At 42.0% G+C, this 22,694-nt stretch overlaps 1 protein-coding gene across 4 annotated transcripts in view; it reads left to right on the top strand.

The window, feature by feature from the left end:
- ABTB2 (ankyrin repeat and BTB domain containing 2) overlaps positions 1-22,694 on the top strand; it is a 161,586-nt gene that overhangs the window by 90,659 nt on the left and 48,233 nt on the right. For all 4 annotated transcript variants that reach the window (XM_040560375.1, XM_040560376.1, XM_040560374.1 and 1 more), the window contains 2 exons: positions 17,714-17,860; positions 20,559-20,769. In XM_040560375.1, coding sequence (XP_040416309.1) covers positions 20,579-20,769 — 191 coding nt within the window. In that variant the 5' untranslated portion in view covers positions 17,714-17,860; positions 20,559-20,578. The remainder of the gene's footprint in view (positions 1-17,713; positions 17,861-20,558; positions 20,770-22,694) is intronic.

Below are 22,694 nucleotides of genomic sequence, written 5' to 3'. Positions count from 1 at the left end.
GATAGATGACCTGTGTTTGGCCGGTAGAATTTCCTGCGTTCTGCTTTTCACTTGCTCTGTGCTTATAAGATTTATATACTGTATGGATTAAACACATACAGTATGACCTATGGTATGGTTTAGACTTAACGTAGACTTCAGGGATGATATGATTAGGCTTATAAGAGACGCTCTTTCTGAGTTGATGAAACTATTCTTACTCAAATCAGTGCCTGAGATCACTTTACAGAAATCAATGAAGGCCCAACATCTTCTGTGAGTCTGGATGAAACGCTCTGCCATGCATACTTAGGGACTGTATTTTTCCATCTGGAGATGCTGTAGGTGTTCATGGAGGTATCTGATGGAGAGGAAACTTGCTGATAACTTGGAAGGGGAGCCTCTTTATCCTGGGCAGATTTCTTATGATTTAATGAAAACTTAAGCTCAGATATTAAATGTTTTTGTTTCAGCGTTGTACCCTGGAACTTCCCCCAGCCCAAAAGGATTAAGAAGTGATTATATTTTTTTCCAGAATGTCAGCTCTGGTGGCAGATTAATGGGAGATTACTGGGGCTGTTTAAGAAGATTCACCATTGTAAGAATTGAGTTTTTAGAAGCTGAACCTTCTTCTTTCATCAGACCACTCCAGTCTGTATGGGTCTGGGAGAGGTGGAAAAGGTAGAAAAAGTCTATCAAAAAAAAAACCTTTTACATTTGCCTGAAGATCTTTCTGAAAAGGTAACATTACTAAATAGTATTTCTGTATAGACAGAAATCTTGAGGAAGGAAAACTTGCACAGAGGGTGTCAGTAAGTTTCATGGCAACTGGTATTCCTGTGTTCTGACACTTGCCACTGTACTAGGGAACAAAAAATACATGTTTTGTGAGCAGAGAATTTCCTACCTCTGTTTCCTCGACTGCAGATTTTTTTTCTATGATATAACAGTAATGTTTGTACTTCTGCAGCTTTTACCCAAGTATTGCACCACATATTAAGATGACCAATACATCTATGTGAGTACTGTGGAAGGTTTCCCTAACTGGCCTATAGTAGCAGCCTTCGGGGCTGAATATGGCAGCTGTTAAGAAGCACACAGGAGCAACTTTACACAACAGTTTAGGCCGGGAAATGAAGAAAACTGTGAACTACATGTGTCACAAGTGAGTTAAAACAATTGGAAAGACGCTGTTCATGTTAAACTTTATCAGGATGCTTCATTAAAATTTCAGCTTTCGGAAAACAAGTGACGTGAGCCGAATAGTTGGACCTCTGAGAATGCGGCATGCAAATTCACTACATTTGTAAAATAAATTAATCATTCGAAGTTATGAAAAAGTAGCCTGTGGGTTATGTTAAAATCTGTATCATTTGTCTCCTCAGCAGACACGGCCGGACTGAGTCACAAGCATGAAAGCTTGCTTGTAAATCCTGCGTCTGCACAACTACGTGAAAGTTTTCACTTTCATTTGAAAATGATGTTACAAGAATATGCTTTAAATTGTGTCCTCGGTGACTGAAGGACTATAGGAATATCTGCTTAACTGAAGAGAGTCTAAAATGATAGCCCTGTCCTGAGTGTTTTAGGCCATGGTAAGACCCTCAGAGAATCAGCAACACACAGCCAAGCCTGTCTTGGCAGTATGTCCCTTGGCTGGCCCAGCACAAGCAGTGTGGCCATTGAGCATAGACTCTTCCATGCTCCCCATCTACCTCTGACCATCTTTGCGGGGAAGGAGAGAGGAGGGGTCCTGAACAGAGCTAGGGCTTTAATGAGCTGTGGCACTGCAGTATGCTTTGAACTTGCCAAATGCATTAGTCCAGCCCTGATTTCTCATAATTCCCCAGATCAGTCTTAAGAATGGCAGAACAGTTTGTATGCCCACAGGACGGCAGTTTTCATTTCTTAATTGGTAGGAGATCGTTGCTGTGTGTGGGCAGCTACTGTTTTTTTTTTTTTTTTTCTCCTTTCACTTCAGCAGTGGCTGTATTTCCTTTTTCCAGGAAGCACTGCCTATGAACCGCCTTGTTTGATGTGTAAGAAAGTTTTTAGATGCTTCAAGGTAAAAGGCATCTGTAAAGGTGCTTTAGAATTAATGATGTCATGCCAGCACCATCAGAGAGTTTATGATTCTTGGCAGCTTAGACTCTCATAAAATGTGTAATTTGTCAATTTTGCTAAATGAGAGAAATCACCCTCCAGCTGAAGTCAGGAACATACATGCTTTAATTGCATTGGTGGAGGAAGGACATTATTAGATGAGCTGTCATACTGTAACTAGTTCAGCACAGTATTTTGTTTTGGAATGAGATTGAACATTGAGGAAGTATTCTTTAATTATGATCCTTAAACTATTCAAACATCAGCTGGCCTTTTTGCACATTATGTTGTATTTTCCTTTTTCAAGAACAGCACTACATGTAGAATTCCTTGGCATGCTGGCACTACTCGAGTCTAACTTGTCAGCAGCACCATGCTAAAATGGCTGTATGGCTTTTGGGTTGGAACTACCTTGCATTCATCCATCTTCAAGTGTGAACCAAGAAATCCCACCTCTGATTGCATGTTTATTACACAGCACATAGTGGGGTAACAAGTAGTGGCTGCAGGTTCAACTGGGGACCCTGACCTGGGGTAAGCACTGCAAATTCTGGAAGTGGTAGCAAGATATGCTAACAGTCCTGAGTATTTTAAGACTTTTTAAAAAAAAGTAAAATAAACAACTGTGAGGAGTAAAGAGAAAAAATGTCTTTTTTTTTTTTTATCAGTTATGGGTAATAAGTTTAGAAGCAGACTTGCCCATGGTATCTAGCAGAGCTAGAGAGAGAACCCAGACCTCCTGCAAAACCATTTCTCCCTGCCTGTTGTACCAAGCAACTTGCTAATTTGAGAGTAATATTGTTCCAGTTCTCAGGCTATCTGGGCTGATGTAATATTTTGGCTACAGTCAGGTGGATCATAATAAATTTTCTGGAACCATTTCCAGTTCTCTGTTTCTTTTCTTATAAACAACTTCTTGCACTTGGCAAATTCAATTTGTCTCAGAATGCCAAAACTACGGATAAGTTTTCTACTAATTTCTAAAAGTAAATCTTTTTACTTTTTTTTGTTTAATAAAAGCAAAAGAGATCCATTTAAAGGTTCCTACTTAATTTATGATTCTCCATATTTCTGCAGCTTATATTACATCTGCAAGATGTGGTGGCAATATAAGGGTGTGGTTTCATGGCAGCTTAAGACAAACTAAATTGACATTGCTGCAGTCTTGCCCATCCCCTCTTGCCCCCAAACGTGCTCCCGCTGCCTCTGTCATGCCCACACTGGCATTTGTGTGTTTAAGCAGTGCTTACGCTGATTCAGGGAATTGATGTGACTGCTGAGAGAGGGGATAACAAAAAAGAGAGACATCCCTGTGTTTCCTGAAGCATCTTGTGATACAACTGCACAAATGCCAATTCTGACAAAAGCAGGCGCCAGGAACACAAAGCTCAGGGTCAAGAGAGAGGCAGGAGCGTAGCAGCTCCATTACTGGTGGTAGTTAAATGAAAGTTTAAAGCTTGGTAATGAGAGTACCAAGCCCCCAGCCCATTTTTAATGCCCTAGGTGTCTTTGAGATGCTACCTCTTAGCTGGGTGAGTCCGCATGGAATGGGTAATGCAGAGACATATGGGTGCGATCTGGCCTGAAGCATGTTATAATGACAATCTTTCATCAGGTCAGCTCATTAAATAGGGTGAAAGGTGATTCAGTCTCCGGACAAAGACAGCAGGTTATACAAGTGCCAGTCACCTCTGGGGTAGGATAATGTGAGAGCTGTGACTTGAGTATCCCATGCTGTTTGTTTGCACTGCAGATCCTGAGCTAGCTGTGAGATCAGCTGGGGTGGTAAAAAGCTTGTTTTTACTGACTCAAGTGTCCAGGCACCTCATCTAAGACATAACACAGAGGCTCATGTTGCGAACACAAACACAGAAGAGACACTGCTCTTTCTTCTCTTGACAATTTTGCACAAGTAATCCACAACTCTTGCATCTTGGAAATGAGAATAGTAGAGGCTACAATAGCTGCAGGACTTTGATGTATTTCCTGCTCTCAAAAGCTGTAGCATTTACTACCTGTCAATGCAATAATGCTTTTTAAACACTATGTAATACAGTTCTAGATACTGTATATAGCCAAAACCAAGAGGTTTGAACTTGACTCCTGATGAATTTTTCTCTGTGTCTACCAATTTTTGCTCAATCTTCTCTTCTTTGTAAAATTGCAGTTGCCAGATTTGATCAAAACATCTACTTTTTGCTGCTGGCTTTGTGTAGTTTTATACAACGTCCCCAGGTGCTAAACAGACCCTTTCTGTCCAGTCCTTAGCCAGGTAAATACTAGGAGCTACCTGCTGATTTACTGGTAAAGGCAGGATTATGGCAAGAAACTCCAAGGGGAGATGAAAGAAACCTTTCTCTTGTACTCTGCAGACAGTTTGGTGGACACTGTAATGACATTCCTCAAGGTGAGATGAAGGAGACTACATGCTTACACCTGAGTGAGACACACAGCAAAATACAAATAGAAAATAGAGTAGCAGTGAGCAGGAGATCAGAATTCCTCCTGGCTTTACGGAGCACAGATATTTCCACATTAGTTGCTGTCAGCACAGAGACCTCTTGACTTTATTAGGTCAAAGAAAGGTGCTAATCCATCACAGAAAATGGTTCAGGACTTGATTTATATTCATTTATCTTTGCTCTGCACAAATGCTTTGTTCCTTATCCTTCTTTGAATCTGGGCAGCCTAATATATTGGCATCTCAATCATCATTTGGCTCCCACTGAGATGAAGCAGCAGTGGTCAGGCCTGGAGGGCCATAACAGTAAATCAGTGATTTATTAATAAGAATAGGCAGTGAAGAGGATGTTGAAGAAAATAGGTAGTAAGGAGATTGTAGCATTTTTCTCTTAGTGTTTGGCTGATTGTTTTGCCCTGAAAAACTGTAAAACAGCAAAACCAAAACAAAACCAAGTATCTTCAGTGTTCAAAGCAGAGTATCAAAAATGGATTCCTTTATCTTCGTGTCATATTAAGGTGATCTTTGAAATTATCCCACAAGAGGTGCGCATGGAAACTGAATAACTTTGTCCAGATAGCTACCATGGATATCAGATTCCATCAATATTAAGAGGCAGCATGTCCAAACTCTGCTGGATCACCCTTTGTTTATCATGTCACTTTTCAGGGAATGAGGTGAAGGAAGGAAGTCAAATGATATCGGTGGCTAAAGGATATGGAGCATTATAAGTTGTGTGAGACCCCAAAAATTTTTAGGAAAAATATAGATGTATGTTAAGAAAGCAGTGTCTGTTCCTTGTTGAAATGTTTTCCAGTGCTCTCCCAATCTTTCACTGATTCCTCCATCAAGGAGTGGTTTGTTTGTTTTTTCTCAGTTCCCTTCCTGCTGCCCTTCTTCTTGGCATCTGTTTCCAGCCTCTTTGAGTCTTCTTTGTTCTCCTGTTTTTTACCCGTTACTGTTGTATTTCTTTTGGGAATAAGATGGGTCTAAAGTAAAATGTCAACTGCACATATGCTGTGGAGCACCTGGGATTCAGATCCACGTGATGTGTCCTTTCTCCTATTCCAACCTTTACTTATTTCACATCTGCATTTTGAAATTTCCTAAATTGTATGGCAGTGGAGTCTAGTTGTAGCTTTTACCAGCTTGTCCTGTTTTAACATTCAAATCTTATTCAAATTACTGCTTTACTAATTTGGTGAAAGGAACAGAGTGCCATTGGAGGAAAATATATTCTTAAGTAGTTGAGCCTGCTCAAATCTGCATCTGCCATGGTTCTAGCTTTTGCTTTCCTCCACAACAAATTTAAAAAGTCTGCTAAGACATTTTTTCTTGGCAATAGTCAAAGCTATTAATGTTACTAGGATATAGTGGTTGCATACAAACAGCTGGATCCAAAAAGTGCTTACTTATGTGGTACGGGATTATTTATGTGGTATGGACCTTTGCTTTTCAAGTACTTCCATGCTGTGCATCTCGGCTGCACAGCAGTAGAGATGCTGCGTGTTGCCATGTGAGAGAGAAATGCGGTGCAGAGCAACGTAGCCTGGCTTCAGCAGAGAACCAGCAAAATAAAAAATATGAATTTTATCTTATAGCCTGACGACTACAGAACTTTTATAGGCAGAGTTAATGGTATGGTAGTTTATTTAAAAAAAAAAAGTTCCATGTAATCTGTGCGCAAGATCCAGCCATAGGAATGTCTCCACAGGAATTTAGGAGCATGCTTCCTCATTGTTGGAGATGGGTGCTAATTGAAAAGGGAGAGAGCTATGGAGAACAGTAACAGCTGCCTGCTTTTTTGGTTGCAGCCACTTTGTGTCCTTCCTCGGGTCATCTCTAGTAAGTACATTGTGGTTTTGCTGTTTGAATGATCACTGTGACTATGGATAAGTTATTTTATCACAGCATAATTCAAGATTACCTGGAAGATAGTTGGGTTTTCCTGATTTCGAAAGGTATTTAGAACAGGCCTCACAGTCTCAGGTAAGTGTGTAGGCACGCCAGGGGCTGTTTCCTACGCTGCTGGTCCCTCAGAATTTGCCAGTGGGGATGGGGATGAGCTGTTCTTGTGGCAAAAGTACAAGAAATGCCACTTCATAGCTAGCAGCCAGGATTCCACAATGTTTAAAGAAAATGATCTTGGTTTTCTCTCTTGTAGAAATTGGAGGTACAAAATCATGATATTATTTTTGCATATTGTCTGTGAGAACTTCTGTATTTAGAGTGCTGACTGTGCTCTTGCTGTTCTGGCACATGCATGCTCGCTTTGAGAGCTATGTGGTGGTATTCCTTCTAGGGACACTGTCAGTGTCCCTCTGTGAACCAAGTACTGTTAAGTAACAAGAACCTGCCTTGTTCTTAAAAAAAAAATGCTTTCCCTTTTACTTCTTCCAAAAAGCAATTTTTCCATCATCTTACCTGGAGGAGTTCACTTCAGCAAATAGTTAGATTCCAAGGGTCAAGAAAAGAATTGCTGGCAGTGGCCTGATTCTCTCTGTTACTGAGTTTGGTTTTTGGGGATATTGTGTGCTATAAAATGGTATAATTGGAATTCTGGTGCAAGAAAGATTTAGGAAGATAGTCCACCAGGAAAATCAGTTTCTGGATGGCTGAATCTGTTACAGATATGGTGCATGTGCACAATAAGGATATCAAAATGTGTTTCCCCTGTTTAAAAACATAAGAACATTGAGATTCTAATTTTCAACCTCTACACAGATGCCATATTAAAACAATAACAACAACCCCCCCCCCCCAAAACAGCCATGTGGTAGCGTTTCGAGATTCTTCAAAGAACCACGCCCATTCAGTCTGAGAGCTGTAAACAGTGCTGCTATTTATGCTTATGCAAAAAAGATGTTGTATAATAAAAATATAGGCAACCTGTTTTTCTTCAGAGCTATTTAGAGTTTTAAAACAATGCTGGGGATCCATTAATCTGAGTGGTTTCCTAACCAAGTATTTAGATCTTAACGTAAATGTCTATAAATAATATAATGGCAACAACATTCTTTTGAAAACAAAATTCAAAGAGGTACTGTTTGAAAAGTGAATACTTGCTTGGGGCAGTTATATTTAGGGCTGTAATGGAAGTGTACAAGTTATGCTTTTTATACAAACTATAAATGGCTACAACCAAGAGACTTAGACCGACTTTGAAATGCATTTGGCATTTATGCAATGTGAGATACAGGACAGAGCCTTGTAGTGGATATTTTTTTCCTTCCCTGCAGGCTTTAAAAATATTGCCAAATTCTTATGGTGTTGCTACCCCCAAAGGGTACATTCAAAAATAGGGATTGTATCTACTTCTGTTAGTAATTGGCACCGAGCCTTGAAAAACTGCATCCTGGGGAAACTACAAACATGGTGATGATGGAGGGGCAAGAAAGAAGACTGCAGGTGTCAAAGTAGAGAGTAACATAGGTGCTAGAAGCCAGAGCAAGTGAGATACGGCATGGAAGAAAGCCAGGCGTGAATGTAGATGGTATGAGTTGGTCCTTTAGTACTGTAGATGATGTGAGAAATAGTCTAAGTTATTGCAAAGATAGAGGACAAAATTCAGCACTTGGTGAATAAGTGGAATTCCTCAACTCCACTTCTGAGTCGCTCAAAACAATTGGTCATTGTTGAAAAGATCTCCAGGGTGCTTTGATGTGAGGAAACGGAGAATTGCAAAATGTTAATAATAGTAAGAGAATGATTTGCTGTACTGTGGGGAAAAAACTGCCAAATACGTCCGAGTGTTTACTTGAGGGAATTCAAATTAAAAGAGCAATAGCTTCTATGCTGAGGCAGAATTGTGGCTTGTCTCTAGTGCTATCAGAAATTTAGTGCTATCAAAACACTCCTAGAAAATAAACCCCGTCTAACATGTCAAACACAAACATTGTTATCTGTGTGGTGGAGGTTTTTCTTCGTATTTGTCTAAAAATTCATGCTGGCCAAAACTAATGTTAGGCAAGAATGGGTAAAAATCTGGGGGTAAAGATGACAAAGCTCATGCCGGTTAATAGCAGTGTGACCAGTAGTTTATTGTAGTAGCGTTGATGACAACGTCGGAGATTAGCTGTAGGTATGAAATCTGCACTTTATTGCCATTTTTATTGCAAACTGCCCAGGATGCACCCGCCCTAAGTTTTGTGTTGTCTGCTCAGTGACTAAAACCTGAATCATTATCACCCACAAGCACAGCATGCATGTGATCATCTTAGCGAGACTCCAAACCCTTGCCCTCCTGAGGTCAGACTTTATGGTCTCAGAACCGGGCTGTGTTTCACTCAGATAAAATTTCAATCTTATGCTGAGTGACAGATGCATATTTCACCCTGGCAAAAATCAAAACTGCTCAGCCGTGCATCAGAGGGCCTGTGTTGCTGGCAGCTAATGGAGACAACCCTTGACTCATGTAAAGAGAGACCTTTCCTTTAGGAGCAGTCGTTCGCTTACTGTTGAGTTCTTATTTCCTCATGGCTTTTTAAAAATGCACATGTAATAAGCAGCTCTGATATTTCAAGTCATTAACTGATGTAATTGTAGTCTTCATGTTTATTAAGTGACCACAGTTTCTAAAATTTTACTTTAATGGCATGTTTACTACAGCCAGGAGAGGCTAAGGAGGCCAGATTTTATCTGGCCAAAGGCTCACCTGTTTGAAGATGTTCACGGGCAGGGGTCACGTAGAGTAAGCTCTTGCAAGAGATTTCTCTGGAAGAGCCGTGGGGTGCAACGTGGGCCGACACCTGCAGCCTGGCCGAGCATCGTAGCCTGCCCGGTCACCAGCCCTGGCCAGGGAGGCACACTTGAGCCCTTGCTGCATGCCCTGCTCACACTGCACAACGCTCAGTTGCCAGTTCTACAGCAGCCACATCTGCCCTGCACTGTGCTCAGGAGAAAAAGCCCTTCTCGTCCAGAGAAACTGCTTGATAGTGGAAGCGAGTTATTCTGGAGCGCTGTCCTGGGCAGATTCTCTTTCTAGATATTCCCCAAGAAAAGGAACTGGGAGTGACAGTGGATATAAATTTACTATCCTCTTTGTGTTTGGCAAGCATACAGATCACGGGATGTATAAATAGAAGAATTGAACGCAAATAAAGAGAGGTCATTATGGCATGTACAAAGAGCTTAGTCAGACCACATCTGGAGAACTGGGCATGATATAAAGACCATATTTCAGGAAGGACAGTGAACAATAAGGAATGGTTTAGAAGAGGGTATTGTAGAGGGTATTGGGGCTCTGGCTAGTGCCTGCAGTTTTGTTAGACCTAAGCTGCCCTCCCACTGGTTACTCCAAGTGAAGCTGTTTTACTGAAGAAGTATCTAAGTTGGGGACATGGAAGGAATTCCAAGGTGGTAGAGAAAATGATAGTAAACTCTTCCTCCTAAGCTTTCTAATCCCCGTAGTAATGGTACTAAAGGATTTAGTGTTTCTGGAGTTGCCGTTGTTTACCTGGCACGTATATTTGTTTATTGTTTTGGTTTTTGTATATTGTCTCTTTTATTATTATTTTGAACTGCATTTTCACTACATTTGCCAGAATAACCCTCCCACCATTATATCCACACCAGAATCTGTATTTAGGTTAAAATCTATTTTACATTTCTTAACCCTCTCACTTGGTTAAAGCTTCTCTTCTTGTATCATAAGTCACACTGAGGTGGAACTGCACGTTGCCGCAGTACTGTGTTCTTTCATCTCAATCCCTCAGAGCTGTGGGATTGCTGAAGGTAAAAGGGGCTATGTAAATGAAAGATGTGCTGTTGCTAGGGGACAAAAGGCATACTATTGACACACAGATGAAGTGGGGACACTGCTGAAGTGTTGAGTAGCACGAAGGAGTAAAATGAGAGAGAGAAATGAAGCAATTAAGCTGGTTATGTCACACTGCCCTTAGCAGGGCTAAAGCAATATCCCCATTTTACAGATAAGTGAACTGAGACACCAAGATGGACTAAATTGGTTGGTCAGGGTTTACACAACTAGTTAATGGTAAGTCTCCTCTGCCTGTTGGACTGTGCTCATTTTTTTGGCACAGGATTCTAGTTTTGTATTTCATCTTTGGCTCGGTGTTGGCCAATTTCATGCAGGAAAAGTCTAATGCCACAGCGTTTCTGAACTGGGCCATTTGGACCTCGCAAAGCCCTGGTTCTGATGCATGAGTTTGGAAAGTTGTTTCTCCTTCTTTTGTCTCTGTTTCCCTAGTGAAGAAATGGAAATGAGGATAATCACCAGCTCATAAAAGCACCGATACCTTTTATCTTCCAAAGTATGCTGCTGCTGCTAAAGATAAAATTTGCTATGTTTTTTTGGCAGTCATTAAAATATAAGCCTAGGATATGTTCCCTTGAGCTCGTGTTCAATTAAGCGCTTGGGTCCAGGCCAGGTTAGTGGTTGTCCAGAAGACCACAGGGTTATGGAAGTGGGATTAATGACTCAATAAATACTGACTCAGTACTAAACCCAGGCCTTTCTCCTACATTTATAGTCATTTGCAGTCCTGTCTGTCACAGCTGAATTCAAATGTAGTAGTTCATGTAGATACTTCCTACTTTCTCTCCTCCAACTTTCAGCCCAATTCCATAATTTTCATGGCAAAAGTGAGGCAAAGTATGTAGCATGTTTGAAAGGGCCTTATGAATACACAGTTAGTAACTTAGGAGTAAGGAAACATTTAAAGATCGGTACTAGTGGTACTTTTGATACTTAAGTAATGCCTGCTGACATCGAGGAACAGCAAGGACCAGACTGCATGCTTTAAGAACACATCTCTGCTAACATTCCTGCAGTACAGGCAAGCAATGGTTATGCTTGAGTTTCAAGCCCAAGATGCCGTATGCAGGTGTTGTCCAAGTTTCTCCATGCAGCCCTGCCCAGTACCTCATCTTTTGTTTTCACCTCTCCCTGCTGTGCAGCCTTGCAGCTGTTCTTGGTGCCAGGTGGGCTGCTGCTCTGTACCTAGGCATAACTGACAGCTGGGTGACTTTGCATGCCACTGTGCACCCGAAGTATGCTGGTTCTGGCCCTCACAGGCGGCATCAGATCTCCTGCCGGGTCAGCTCTGAAGTTTCCTTCAAGTTAAACTGATAATTGTGTCTACTTGTATGTGTCAACAGGGACACGAAAAAGTTGATTTGAAGGGGATTTTGTTCCTACAGGCAGTTAGACCAAGGACGGGGAGCTCATGTGAACGCTTTGTGAAGCAATCAGAGCTGTCCAGAACTATGCCATTAGGACAGCAGCACTTCAGTGGAGAGACTCAGCTGAGCACTTGCAGAAGATTTAAAGATCTTTTCTCTCTATGCTGAAGCTCGCCCCTCTTCTGCTTTTCCTCCTGTTTTCAATTACAGTATTGCTGTTTAATGTGGATGCAGATACAAGCAACTGTGTTTGATTTTTCATACTGCCGACAGACAAACTGAAAGAGATGCGTGCCTGCTTTATAGCAGTGTATTATTTTCCTATATGTTAGCAATTATATGTATTGTTTCCTGATCACAAGTCTTTCTCATCATCTATTGCTAGCCTGATGTGTTTAGATTTGGGTATGTGATATCAGAAACACTTTGGTTGCCTGTTATTTCATATGTTGTTGTTGTTGTTTGTTTGTTTATATTCTGCCAGGATAAGCCTGTCTTATTTCATAAAATAAGGGAGGGTTGAGCTTTCTTAGCAGTTGAATGGTGGTTCGGCAAGGAGAAAATAGAGAGCTCCAGGAATTGGCATTAATTCTAGGTGGTGCTCTGTACTCTGGGTCTGTACTGAGTTGATTGGCAAGAGGGAACTGCACAACATTGTGTTGCTTGGTAGAATGGGAGACAAAAAAAAATGAGGAAAGCCTTGAATGCTCCTTGCCATGAAGAATTATAGGACTTTGTGCAAGGTGACAGCCAGCCTGTTGTCACAGCCAAATTCCAATGTGGGAAACTGCAATTGCAGTTGGATGAGGTTTTTACCAGGTCCATTGAAACAAGTGGGATTTGGCTGTTCAGTATAGTCAGGTCATTGCCGTCTGCCTTCAAAATTTTGGTCTTCTAAATCACAGCTCAGTTCATTGGGAGCAGCTATCAATCTCACCTCTGAGAAAATTTCTTATGGCATTTATCACAAGCCAAACATTGCAGACGTATGTTGATGCTGGAGACTGGAGACTTAGACTTTTTTTTTTCCCTTACACTTGGTTTCCTTAGACATTTCTGTAGCATATTTGCAGTAGTTCTGATTTCACATACGTGGCTTTTTGCATTAGGAGCCTTTAGAAGCAATCTATAATGTTAAAGACGAACCTTAATGTTCTGAGGGCTTTCATTTCTTGTTTTGTCAAATAGATACATGTCTCCCATTCCAATTTGTATTGTGGTAGCAATCAGTAATGATTCCCGCTGTTAGGTGCAATGCAAACACAATACACAAAGAGAATGCTTGCCCATAGAATTTGTTTTTATTCTGGCCAAAGGGAAAAATCAATGCACATTGTATTGTCTCATAGACTCTATTATGTTTATCTTAGGGAAGAAAAAAGTGCACTTTTTCTGGCTTGGTAGTTTGCAGTGTATGCCCCTGTCCTAATTATATTTCTAATTCATTACCTAACCTATTGTGAATACAGGCAGCTCTTGAGATTTTAAGTTGCACATTTCTGAAATAACAGAGTTAGTACCCTGGGCAGCTTCCGTGAGGAATCCCAGACAGCAGAATTGGAGTACTTTCCAGACAAGCCTCCTTGGCCCTTTGCCACTTTTGAGTGGCCCCATCTTAACCTCCAGACATCATGTAAGTGTTTGAAAGACCTCAAACGGCTGATGTGTTAATCGTTAGGAAGTTGTGTCCCAGCACGAAGGATTTAGATTAAAGTAGAGAGGGCATAGAGAAAATGATTACGGCAGGGTAAAAATGATGGTTAGTCCTTTTTCACGAACATAATGTGCAAACAGCATAAAGGGTGAAGATAACGTGGAAAACCTTACTTGAATTAATTTTTAAACATCCAAATTTTAAAATAAAACTCTGGTAAAAGTCTTTGCATTTCCTTGTGGTTTGGTATCCAAAGAGCAGAAGCTGATGCCAGCTTCTGTATTATCAGAGGACATTGAGCTGGACCAGGGCTCCTTACAGAAAGTTCCTTGCTCGAGGGCTGGACCGATTGCCCAGCTTAGGGAGAGCAAGCAGCATGTTGCACAGCCCTGCTCGTGGGCAATCACCTTGTAGGCAAAGCTCGCAGCAGAACTGCTGCACCTCTTAAAGCACAAAGGTGTCCAAGAGTGTGAAGGGACTTCTTCCTTGGACCCAGGTCAGACTTTGGAAATATTTTCTGTTGCTGTTTTCTAATAGCTTGTTAGCATCAAATTACAGACAACAATTTCAAAATCTTTGGGCAAGCCAAATGATTTCAGTTTAAAGAACACTTAACTGGAATTTTACCCAGTTGTGAAGCCTTTTAAGATCATTGGCAGCAAGTGCCCATGAACAGGTTTCATATATTAACTGAGGTAGAATAAATAAGCGTTTATTTCCAGCTGCTATTTCAAAGGCTATGGAAATATCAGAAACAAATTGTTAGCCAGCTGTGCCTTAATCACGGCACTACAAACGTGCTTTCAATCGGGCTGCTGCAGGGTATTGCCTCACGCCATTCTAGAGAGGTGACTTCTTAGCTTGTGCTCTTGAGGCTTGATCTAAGGCCCACTAAAATTAATAGGCTCTCACGAACTTCACCTGGACTTGGATCCATACTGAAAATCCTGGGTAATTAAAAAAAAAATGTGACCGGAATGCCAGGATACAGCCTGAGATATAACACAGCGTAACCCACATCAGAGAAAATGCTCTAATAACGGTGGTGTGCATGCCTGAATGGCTCATTCCTGCACAGTAATTAGGTGCTGGTTCACATTGTTGTTTTGTGGGGAAAACATTTTCTTGAGCTTCGGAAAGTAAATCAGCAGTTCTAACGTGATTTCAAACAGAAAGAGAGTGTTTAGACATGAATTGATTTATTTCAATTATAGTTTTGCTTATTTAGTTAGCCATGATTAAAACCAGTGGTGCCACAAATATAAAAATACAGAAATGTGAATGCCAGATAGAAGTAGAAGTTGCCTATACAGTTTATACCTTTGTAACACCTTTTATTTACAAATTGCATGGTTTGGGTGGGAGCAGAGCTGATACCACCAAGTAGTCATCACAATGCAGTTGTTTTTACTGTCAAAGTTTTTTTTTTAATTGGTATTAAAATTTAAGTCCTGTTCCTAATTATAATACCAATAGTCAAAGCTTGACTGCAGATGTCCTTGTGCCTGAATTTCTGATCTGAAGAGCAAGCATAATGCTTTTCCAACTCTGCAGTTACTGGAAATGTATTGGAAGAGAAATCACGGCCAGCGTGCTGCGAGATGAGGGCCATAAAGCTCTTCAGTAATAATTTGTGGGGTATGGTTCTGCTTTGCTGCCCGCCCAGGGACTGCTCTCAGTCTGCCTCCAGCACAGCAGGGAGCGGTGTGGCTTCCCCTTCGTAGGCTTGCTCATACCTACCAAGACCCGCCCGACCTGGAGAGCCTTTGCAAGGCCTTAGGTAAGCAGGGCCTGATTCGTCCCCCACTGTGGTCCCCGGGAAAATCCCCAGTGACATCACTGGGCTTTGGCACGGGGCCGGAGTCTCAGTAACTTCCTCGCTGCTCCCCGGTACGCTGGGGATACTCCTCAGCCGTACCACGGCAGGTGAGAACATAAATCTCACCCGTGACTGTCTCGTATGAGCAATTTTTCCAAAAGCAAATAAATCATCTCTCTTTCGTCTTATCCACAGCACCTGGCAAACAATTAACTGAAAAACTGAGAAGGTGTTGTTTCCTACATGAGCCAATTTAAGTCAGTCTGCAAGTCTTGATTTTTAATTCCTCTTTAGAAAATGGAACCAAGTGAAGCAGGCTGGCACAGGAAATGTGTGCCATTTTTTAGCTCTGCATGGTTTAATAATGTAACTGCCAGTTTCTGTTTTCGCCTCTGTAGAATTATATGCCTCTATTTGAAACTTTTGACAAATCAGTCTATTTTTGTTCTCCCTCTGCCATAAATTCAATCCATATGTCTTAAAACATCCTTTCATAGCTTTAACGTGGAAAAGGAAGTGGCTTAGGCTCTGTACAGGAGGCTACAGTGTAGTTAGCAAGCTCTTCTAGTTTGCATGCATCGCTTCTGTTAGCTTTTAAAGCCTCGACTTCCTAATTATTCAGGTTACAGAGGGCATTGGCAGAGTTTTCTCCATTAACTAACAGTGAAGTACAGTGAAGAAGCACAACAGGATAAATCATTCCCTTATCCTCAAAATGTCCAGGAAGTTTTTGATGCAGTCCTTGGCTTTGCCACCGAGCAGGATGTGAAGAGGATGTGAAAAGGGTAGGGGAGATCAATTCAGCATATAATTTTCAAAGAAAACATAAAGACAAAGAAACAAAGGTCTTGCCCAATACACTGCAGTTCAACTGGCAAGGGTTTTGTTTGACGAGACTGCAGAGCACCTACGTGACAGGAGGTCGCTGCAATATGAGCAGAGTATCTCCACATCCAACACTGAGCCGGGGTCAGAAGGTGAGGGTGGGAAGGAAATGCAGGTCGAACCTGAAAAGCTGTTGGTATGGCTGTGTGCGGATCAAAGTGGAAAAATCAAAAATACAGGATGCAGCAGGGTAAGAGCACAGGCAGAAATGGCTGTAAGCATCCTTGTCTAACAGCACAGAAAATCTAGTCCAAGGATATGTTGCTGGAATTGTGGGATCAATTGTAATGAATGATATGGCAGCAGCCTGAACATCAGGATACAGGAACTCTGGGTGAGTGGACTGCAAAAAGCTTTTCAGAGTCCACCTGCACTGTGGATGTGGTGTCACGCTGTGGCTCATCGGGTCTCACTGCAGGGTGCCAGCAGAGGAAGCAGGTCCCCTCTCCCACCCTCCCCGTGGTCACGTATCCCTGCTCCCTGCCTCCCAGTGGCCATAGAGGTCACAGCCCCCCCCTCCCTTCCGTGCCACTCAGAGCAGTCCTGTGGCCACAGGGCAAAACCATTCAGCACACTAATTTGAAGAAAAGCTGATCAACTAATGAGTTTCTGGGAGGAAAGTAGGGGAGGCAAAATTATATTTTTGGGATCTGAGTGGCACTGACTTGCAATGCGGCTGCAGATTTGCTGTACTCAATCAAAGTTACGGGGTGAAAAGTGTGACTGGGGAGAAGTAAATGACTGCCTCTTTTAGAGACAGCTTGCACATTAACATGAAACTGTATCTCAGGGGTTTTTTGTACTCTCCCTAGTTGTCACTACCATTCCCAGCCTGTTCACACAAATAGCCTTTAATTTGTCACCAATGCAAATGAGTTGTAAGGACAGGCACAAAGTATGATGAGGTCCCAATAACGACAGAAAACTGTTTGCAAATCCTTAGTTCTGTTTGGTTGCTGTGCATTAATGCTCATGTATGCAAAATAAAATCCTTCAGAATGGAAGGAGTGTGTGTGCAGCGACTGTGTGTGTGAAATGTTACTATCCTTCTAATCTATCCCTCTAATAAAGGGGTCATTTATAGAGATGAAAATATAGTCAACCTCAAAACTTGTAGGCGTAGTTTGGCAAAGCCAGAGGTTCACGCATATAGAAACCACAGTCTGCGCATTTGAAGCTGCATGCAGGTTCAAAGAACTGGCATAGCCCCTGGCTTTATTTTCAGAGTTGCAAAGATTGCAGCTACCATTTACCCTAGATGGACTTGAGGTTATCTTCCACACCTCTGAAAATCAGGCCCTTATATCTAGTAATCTACATACAGCTGTTCAAAGGCAACCTGTGTGCACAGCTGAGTTGTTGTATAAACAATATTAGAGACTTCACTAACGCTTTTCATGTAGCTTTATCTCAACTGCAATTTGTTTCTAGTTTTTACGGGCTGTGGAAACACCCATCTGTGCTACCTGGAGCCCAGTTGCCCTGTTCTATTCATTCCAATGGTATTTACAGCACTACTTGATTTCGTTTGAACTGTTCAAAAAACCTCGAGTCCCCTGACTAAGGCACAAACGTGTTTCAGCTCCATATCACTACTATCAGTACGGAGACTTGCTTTTCCGCTCTTGTAACTTCTCTTGTAACAGGTCTGTTCCTTGCTCTTCCCCAGGTGTGCTGTCTCTGCCTGCCTACTTCAGCCCATACAATGACGGCTCTGTGTGCAGCGATGGACGGGCTGATGCTTACGCCCAGCTGGAGCTCCGAACTTTAGAGCAGTCTCTGCTGGCAACTTGCGTTGGAAGCATCTCTGAACTGAGTAAGTTTCAGTTGTAATTGAATGTGGGTTTCTTTCAATGAAGCAGGAGAGCCGGTCCCTCTGCTATTGAGGTCAGTGGGAGCGTTGCCATTGTTGACAGTGTGAGGAGTATGTGGCCAGTGTTGTGTAACATTTAATTGTCTCATGGTGCCGTTTATGAAAATGAAGTTGGTTCATTAGACTACTTTATACTTAATTAATGTATAAGATGCGGTTTTTCTAGCCTTTTGGTAGTTAGTGGTGCTAGTGCCAATAGAAAATGGATGCTTTTGCCTAGATGCTTCTGGAGGCTTTCTTGGACTTCTGTGGAACACAGCAGTGGCACCTCCCTCAGATGGCTGAGAGGGTTCCTTTTTTAGTGTTTATGCAGTGGAAATGTCAAGGGTGCAGGATACTCAAGGAAAAGCTTTTTGGTTACTTAAAAAACAAAAAGTGGAGGGAAAAAAAAGTCTGAGAGCACTTCAGTAACAAAAACTTGTTCAAAACTTTTTTTTAATGGTAACCAAATGAAATGTTCCATTCCTAGACTACTCACAAAGCCCCTTTAAAGTAAACAAAAATGATTTGTGTTTTCCCGGTCTACTTTTCCCTTGCAACGTTTCTGCTGGCATCACTTTCTTAGTCTCTACCACGTGAATGCTAATGAATGTCAGGGGCCAGCAAGGAGTTTGTGGGTTTCACCATTTATTTTGCAACCTGCCTTAATTTGAGGTTTTCAAATTCCTGTAACACACCTCTGTTTATCCTGGAACACAAGAGAACATTTGTAGCATGGGCCTATGATTGAATACAGCTTCCCCTCTCTCTCTTCCCCCAGCCCTGCTTTGGCCAACTTGGTCATTACATCTAGTGAATAGATCTCCTGATACAGTTGCCTACTGATTTTTTTTTCAATGTTACTGCACGTTGCCAAAAAAATAAAGAGAGTGAGTGTGCAAAGGAGAAGGAACGTTATTCTGTGCTGAAAATTTGAATTCTAGATGCATTTCTTCTATAATTGTGCAGGCTTCTGTGTTAGTACCAATGCTAGAGGATTCACAACATTCTTGTAAAATTTTTAGATTGTAGAGAGTCAGAAGCTCCTGAAGTGGAAAGGCGGAGGCATTGGAAGGTTTTTGCATTCTGAAGTGGGTCCTTAAACTTGAACCTACTATGCACCAAACAAGTGGCACAACTTTACACTGCAAACAGAGATTTTTAGTACTTCATTGATCTGAACCACTAATAATGTTGTATAGACATACGGGAGCTTTGTCAGGGTTTCTCCCTTGCCTGTGCAACACTAGGACCTCAGGGTTTCAGCTGGAGGTTGTTTGGCAAATTTAGAGTCTTGCTGTGATATAAAAGAACAAAAAGCTTCCTAAGAATCTCAGAGGGAGATGCAAGTATTTCATATTGTCATGGGTAAGTTCAAGGTGCTTTCTTAGGATCTAGCTTTGAGATGGGGTGACTATTTCAGTTCCATCCTTTCCCAGTATTGTAGCTGTGGGACACAATGGACTAATGTTTCCTGTGAGAGTTTTAGGGGACTGTAAAGCATAAAGCAACAGAAGAGTCTCCCAAGGAAAAAATAGACCCTAGCTATGTATAGTAATCATTCAGACCTGTGGTATGGTAGTCACACCACTCAAAGATGTAATGTCTGGAGCCTTTATTGCAAAGCTCTTGTAGTTTGTAGTGCACCACAATAAAAGGAGAGTAAACAGGGTGTGCCTGAAGCAAGCATATTACACAAATGTCAGCTTTATGTGACTAAAGACTCCCTGCATAGCTGCTGTCTTGGGGTCATTGCTCTGTGAACTTTTTATAAATCTGCAGCCTTAAAGTCCTTTACTCATAGAAATGGTGTAACATTGGTCGCCTTTTTCAAGGCCTTGTCAAGTCCACCCATACTCTGAAACAGAGGCAGGTTGGCTCAAATCCAAAGACCAAGAGGACTGAGCAGCTCTGAAAGCTCCTGGATTGCACTTATTACAAGGCTCAGGGGTAAATTCCTGGAGCAGCTTGTGACAGCCAACATGACAAAGATTGGCTTTTTAATAAGAGAGTCAGGTCTTGTTATTCTGGAGAAACCTGCAGGTAGAGTGAGAAGGAGAGAATCAGACCCCTCAAAGAAGGGGTTTCTGTACTGAACATATCATTAATTAATTAGTCACAGGTGCCTGAACCTCAGAACCCAGTTGAAAGTACTGGGAGTAATCTCATAACCTAAAATAGTGATGCTGGAGATGAGAACAAAGTATTTGTATTTGTGGTACTGGCTTTGCCTTGTGTAAGCTATGCTCCCATCTCAGGCAATTGATTGTAAAATCACGATGATACCATGATGGTATCATCAGTTTTTGTAGGCAGGTAAGAAACATTAATATCTGGTTTGAAACAGGAGAAAAACATCATTAAAACAGGATGGAAAAATCACTGTAAAGCTCTTGTTCTGAATGTATGGTGACTGAGAGGAGTTTAAATCTCTATTTCTAAGTGATAACTGGACACTTGAAAGAATAAAATTTCCCTTACAACAAACTGCAAAAAGTGGCAGCTTGAGGGCAGCTTTTGGCTTAGTTAAAGAAAAAGAGTATTTGTACACAAAGGGCATTTCTCTTAGCTGTGAGAGATTTTATTTAGCTGAAAGAGTGTACGAAAGAGAACTGTGGATGAATAGTAAAGAGACGCTTTTGCATTCTTTCTCCTTGTGCAGGTGATTTGGTATCACGAGCAATGCACCACATGCAGTGCTTGAACACCATCCGCCCAGGCATGAGCCCTATTCGGCAAACGCGGCAGCAGCAACCCATCTCCTGGTCCCCTGATGCTCTCCATACCCTCTACTACTTCCTACGCTGTCCTCAGATGGAGTCCATGGAGAACCCCAACCTTGATCCTCCAAGAATGACCCTGAACAATGAACGGTATGTAGGCTGGTGAGCTCAGTGGTCAGGGAGTTAGGCTAAGGTCTCCTTTTGTAGAGGTGCGGTGTTTGTATGAGCAGCGCTGGCGGTTTTGCAGGATGCTACCTATCAGGCATCAGTTATTCCTGCAGTCAGGCCAGATTATGCTGTCAGCCTTGCCAAGTTTACGAAGCCTTGGAATTTGAACTGGAAAGTGAGCTGTTTTTTCATGCAATCTTTCCGAGCGAGGCATATACTGTACGCTGCCAACGAGGCTTGTCTGGAGACACTGCCAAAAGTACATGTGGTTGCCTAAAGCAGTAGAGACCTTACCAAAGAAAATCTTACCTTCTGAATAGCACCAATTAACAATTGTCATCGTTCTCAGGAACAGGAATGTCCTTTGCTGTGCAGAGTTTTGAAGGGATTTATGACCAACTGTGGTAACGATTACTTCAGTTGATGCTGTGTGTATGGTACACAAATTCATATAGGAAGCCAATAACTGAACAGAAAATGTAGTGGGTTGCCCTGCCTTCTGCCAGCATCATACCTGACTCTGAAAGTAGGCTCATTATTAGAGTGGGTCAGAAATTTTCCAGTGGGATATTTTTTCTGTTAGAAACCTCTCTGATTTCCTTCCTGCCCAGCAACTTGGCAGCCTGCCTGACAGGCGGGTGGCAGCGGAGAGCCTAGGAGCCCTCAGAGCCCTGGCCACAAGTTGAGTTCTTTGACAGGTCAGGGAGATCCTGCTCTTGAGCTCCTCAGCTCAAAGGCAGACCGATAACTGGCTGCCTTGCAGTTGCATCCTGCAGAGAGACCCAGGCCTCTCAGGACTTAGGTTTCCCCAGTTTGAAATGCATGTATTGAACTGTGTATTTATTTCAGAGATCTTACCTAAATGGAAAATTTTGGTTTCTGAGTAACACTAGCCAGTACTTACGCTAGCTTACCTTTAGATTTCTTTTAGGCTGCTGGACATCAGGCAGATGGCTGTATCCTGGCCCTTCCCAAAAACAGCCCATGGTTGTGAAGTTTCATAGGATAGCAAGGTGTTGAAGCCTGGGGTAGAGGCCACATACACAAAACAAAAAAGTGGGGTGCTTGTTGGATGGGTGAGCGGGTAGAGGAGAAATCTCTGCAGATTTACGAATACTGCGGTTTCTTTGTCCTACCTTGCGCTTTACCATACTCAGCCTCTGGTTCTAAAGTAGGTATGAAATCATGGTAACATATAAGTCATCCTTAAAATTCATTCTAAAAAACTGCAAAATTTAACCATATTTTTCTTCTTTCTGTCATCTTCTGTGTATGTGGGGATTATGGTGTTTTTTCCTCTGCCCCTTGCTGGGTAGTCTATTTGTTGTTGAGGCACTTCCTTATTGCCGTCAAACTGCACAGTCTTCAGTCTCTCTGTTTCTGATGCTGCAAGTCAGCCCCAAATCTCATGCAGCCCTACATTGGCCTGCACCAAGCCTGCCTCCTGTAGCAGTGTTCACCACCACCAAACCTGTGGCTGATGGCTTTGTGGCCAGAGCCTGGCAAGTCAGGACTGAGATGACCTCCTGAGAATAGCAGTAGACTGAACTGTCTTCTTTTAAGGCTCTGAATTTTCAGGCTGAAGAGCAGAAAAGCATGCTGGACAAAAGGCAGCCTTTATAACTGCAGGCTCAGTAAGTTACTTTAAGGAAAACCTCAAATAAGGAGAAAAGTGTAAAGCTGTCACCCCTAAGTTTTCCGTTCTGCCGAAATATTTTACACGTGGCTGGTCTGTGTAGCTACCTCCACTGGTTGCCTATTTTCATTTTCTCTTGGTTGCTTAACTGTCTTTCTGTAAAGTACAGTAGTTTGTACTAGAGTGACTTCTTTGAGGTCTCAGTCTGGGAGCAAAACTGTTTTGCAGAGTAAAAAAGGTTTTATTTCTGCTTATGTCTGATCTTCCCCCA

This window comes from Cygnus olor, chromosome 5 (genome assembly GCF_009769625.2).
Source record: "Cygnus olor isolate bCygOlo1 chromosome 5, bCygOlo1.pri.v2, whole genome shotgun sequence".
Taxonomy (NCBI): domain Eukaryota; kingdom Metazoa; phylum Chordata; class Aves; order Anseriformes; family Anatidae; genus Cygnus; species Cygnus olor.
This window is presented reverse-complemented; position numbering and strand designations above follow the sequence as displayed.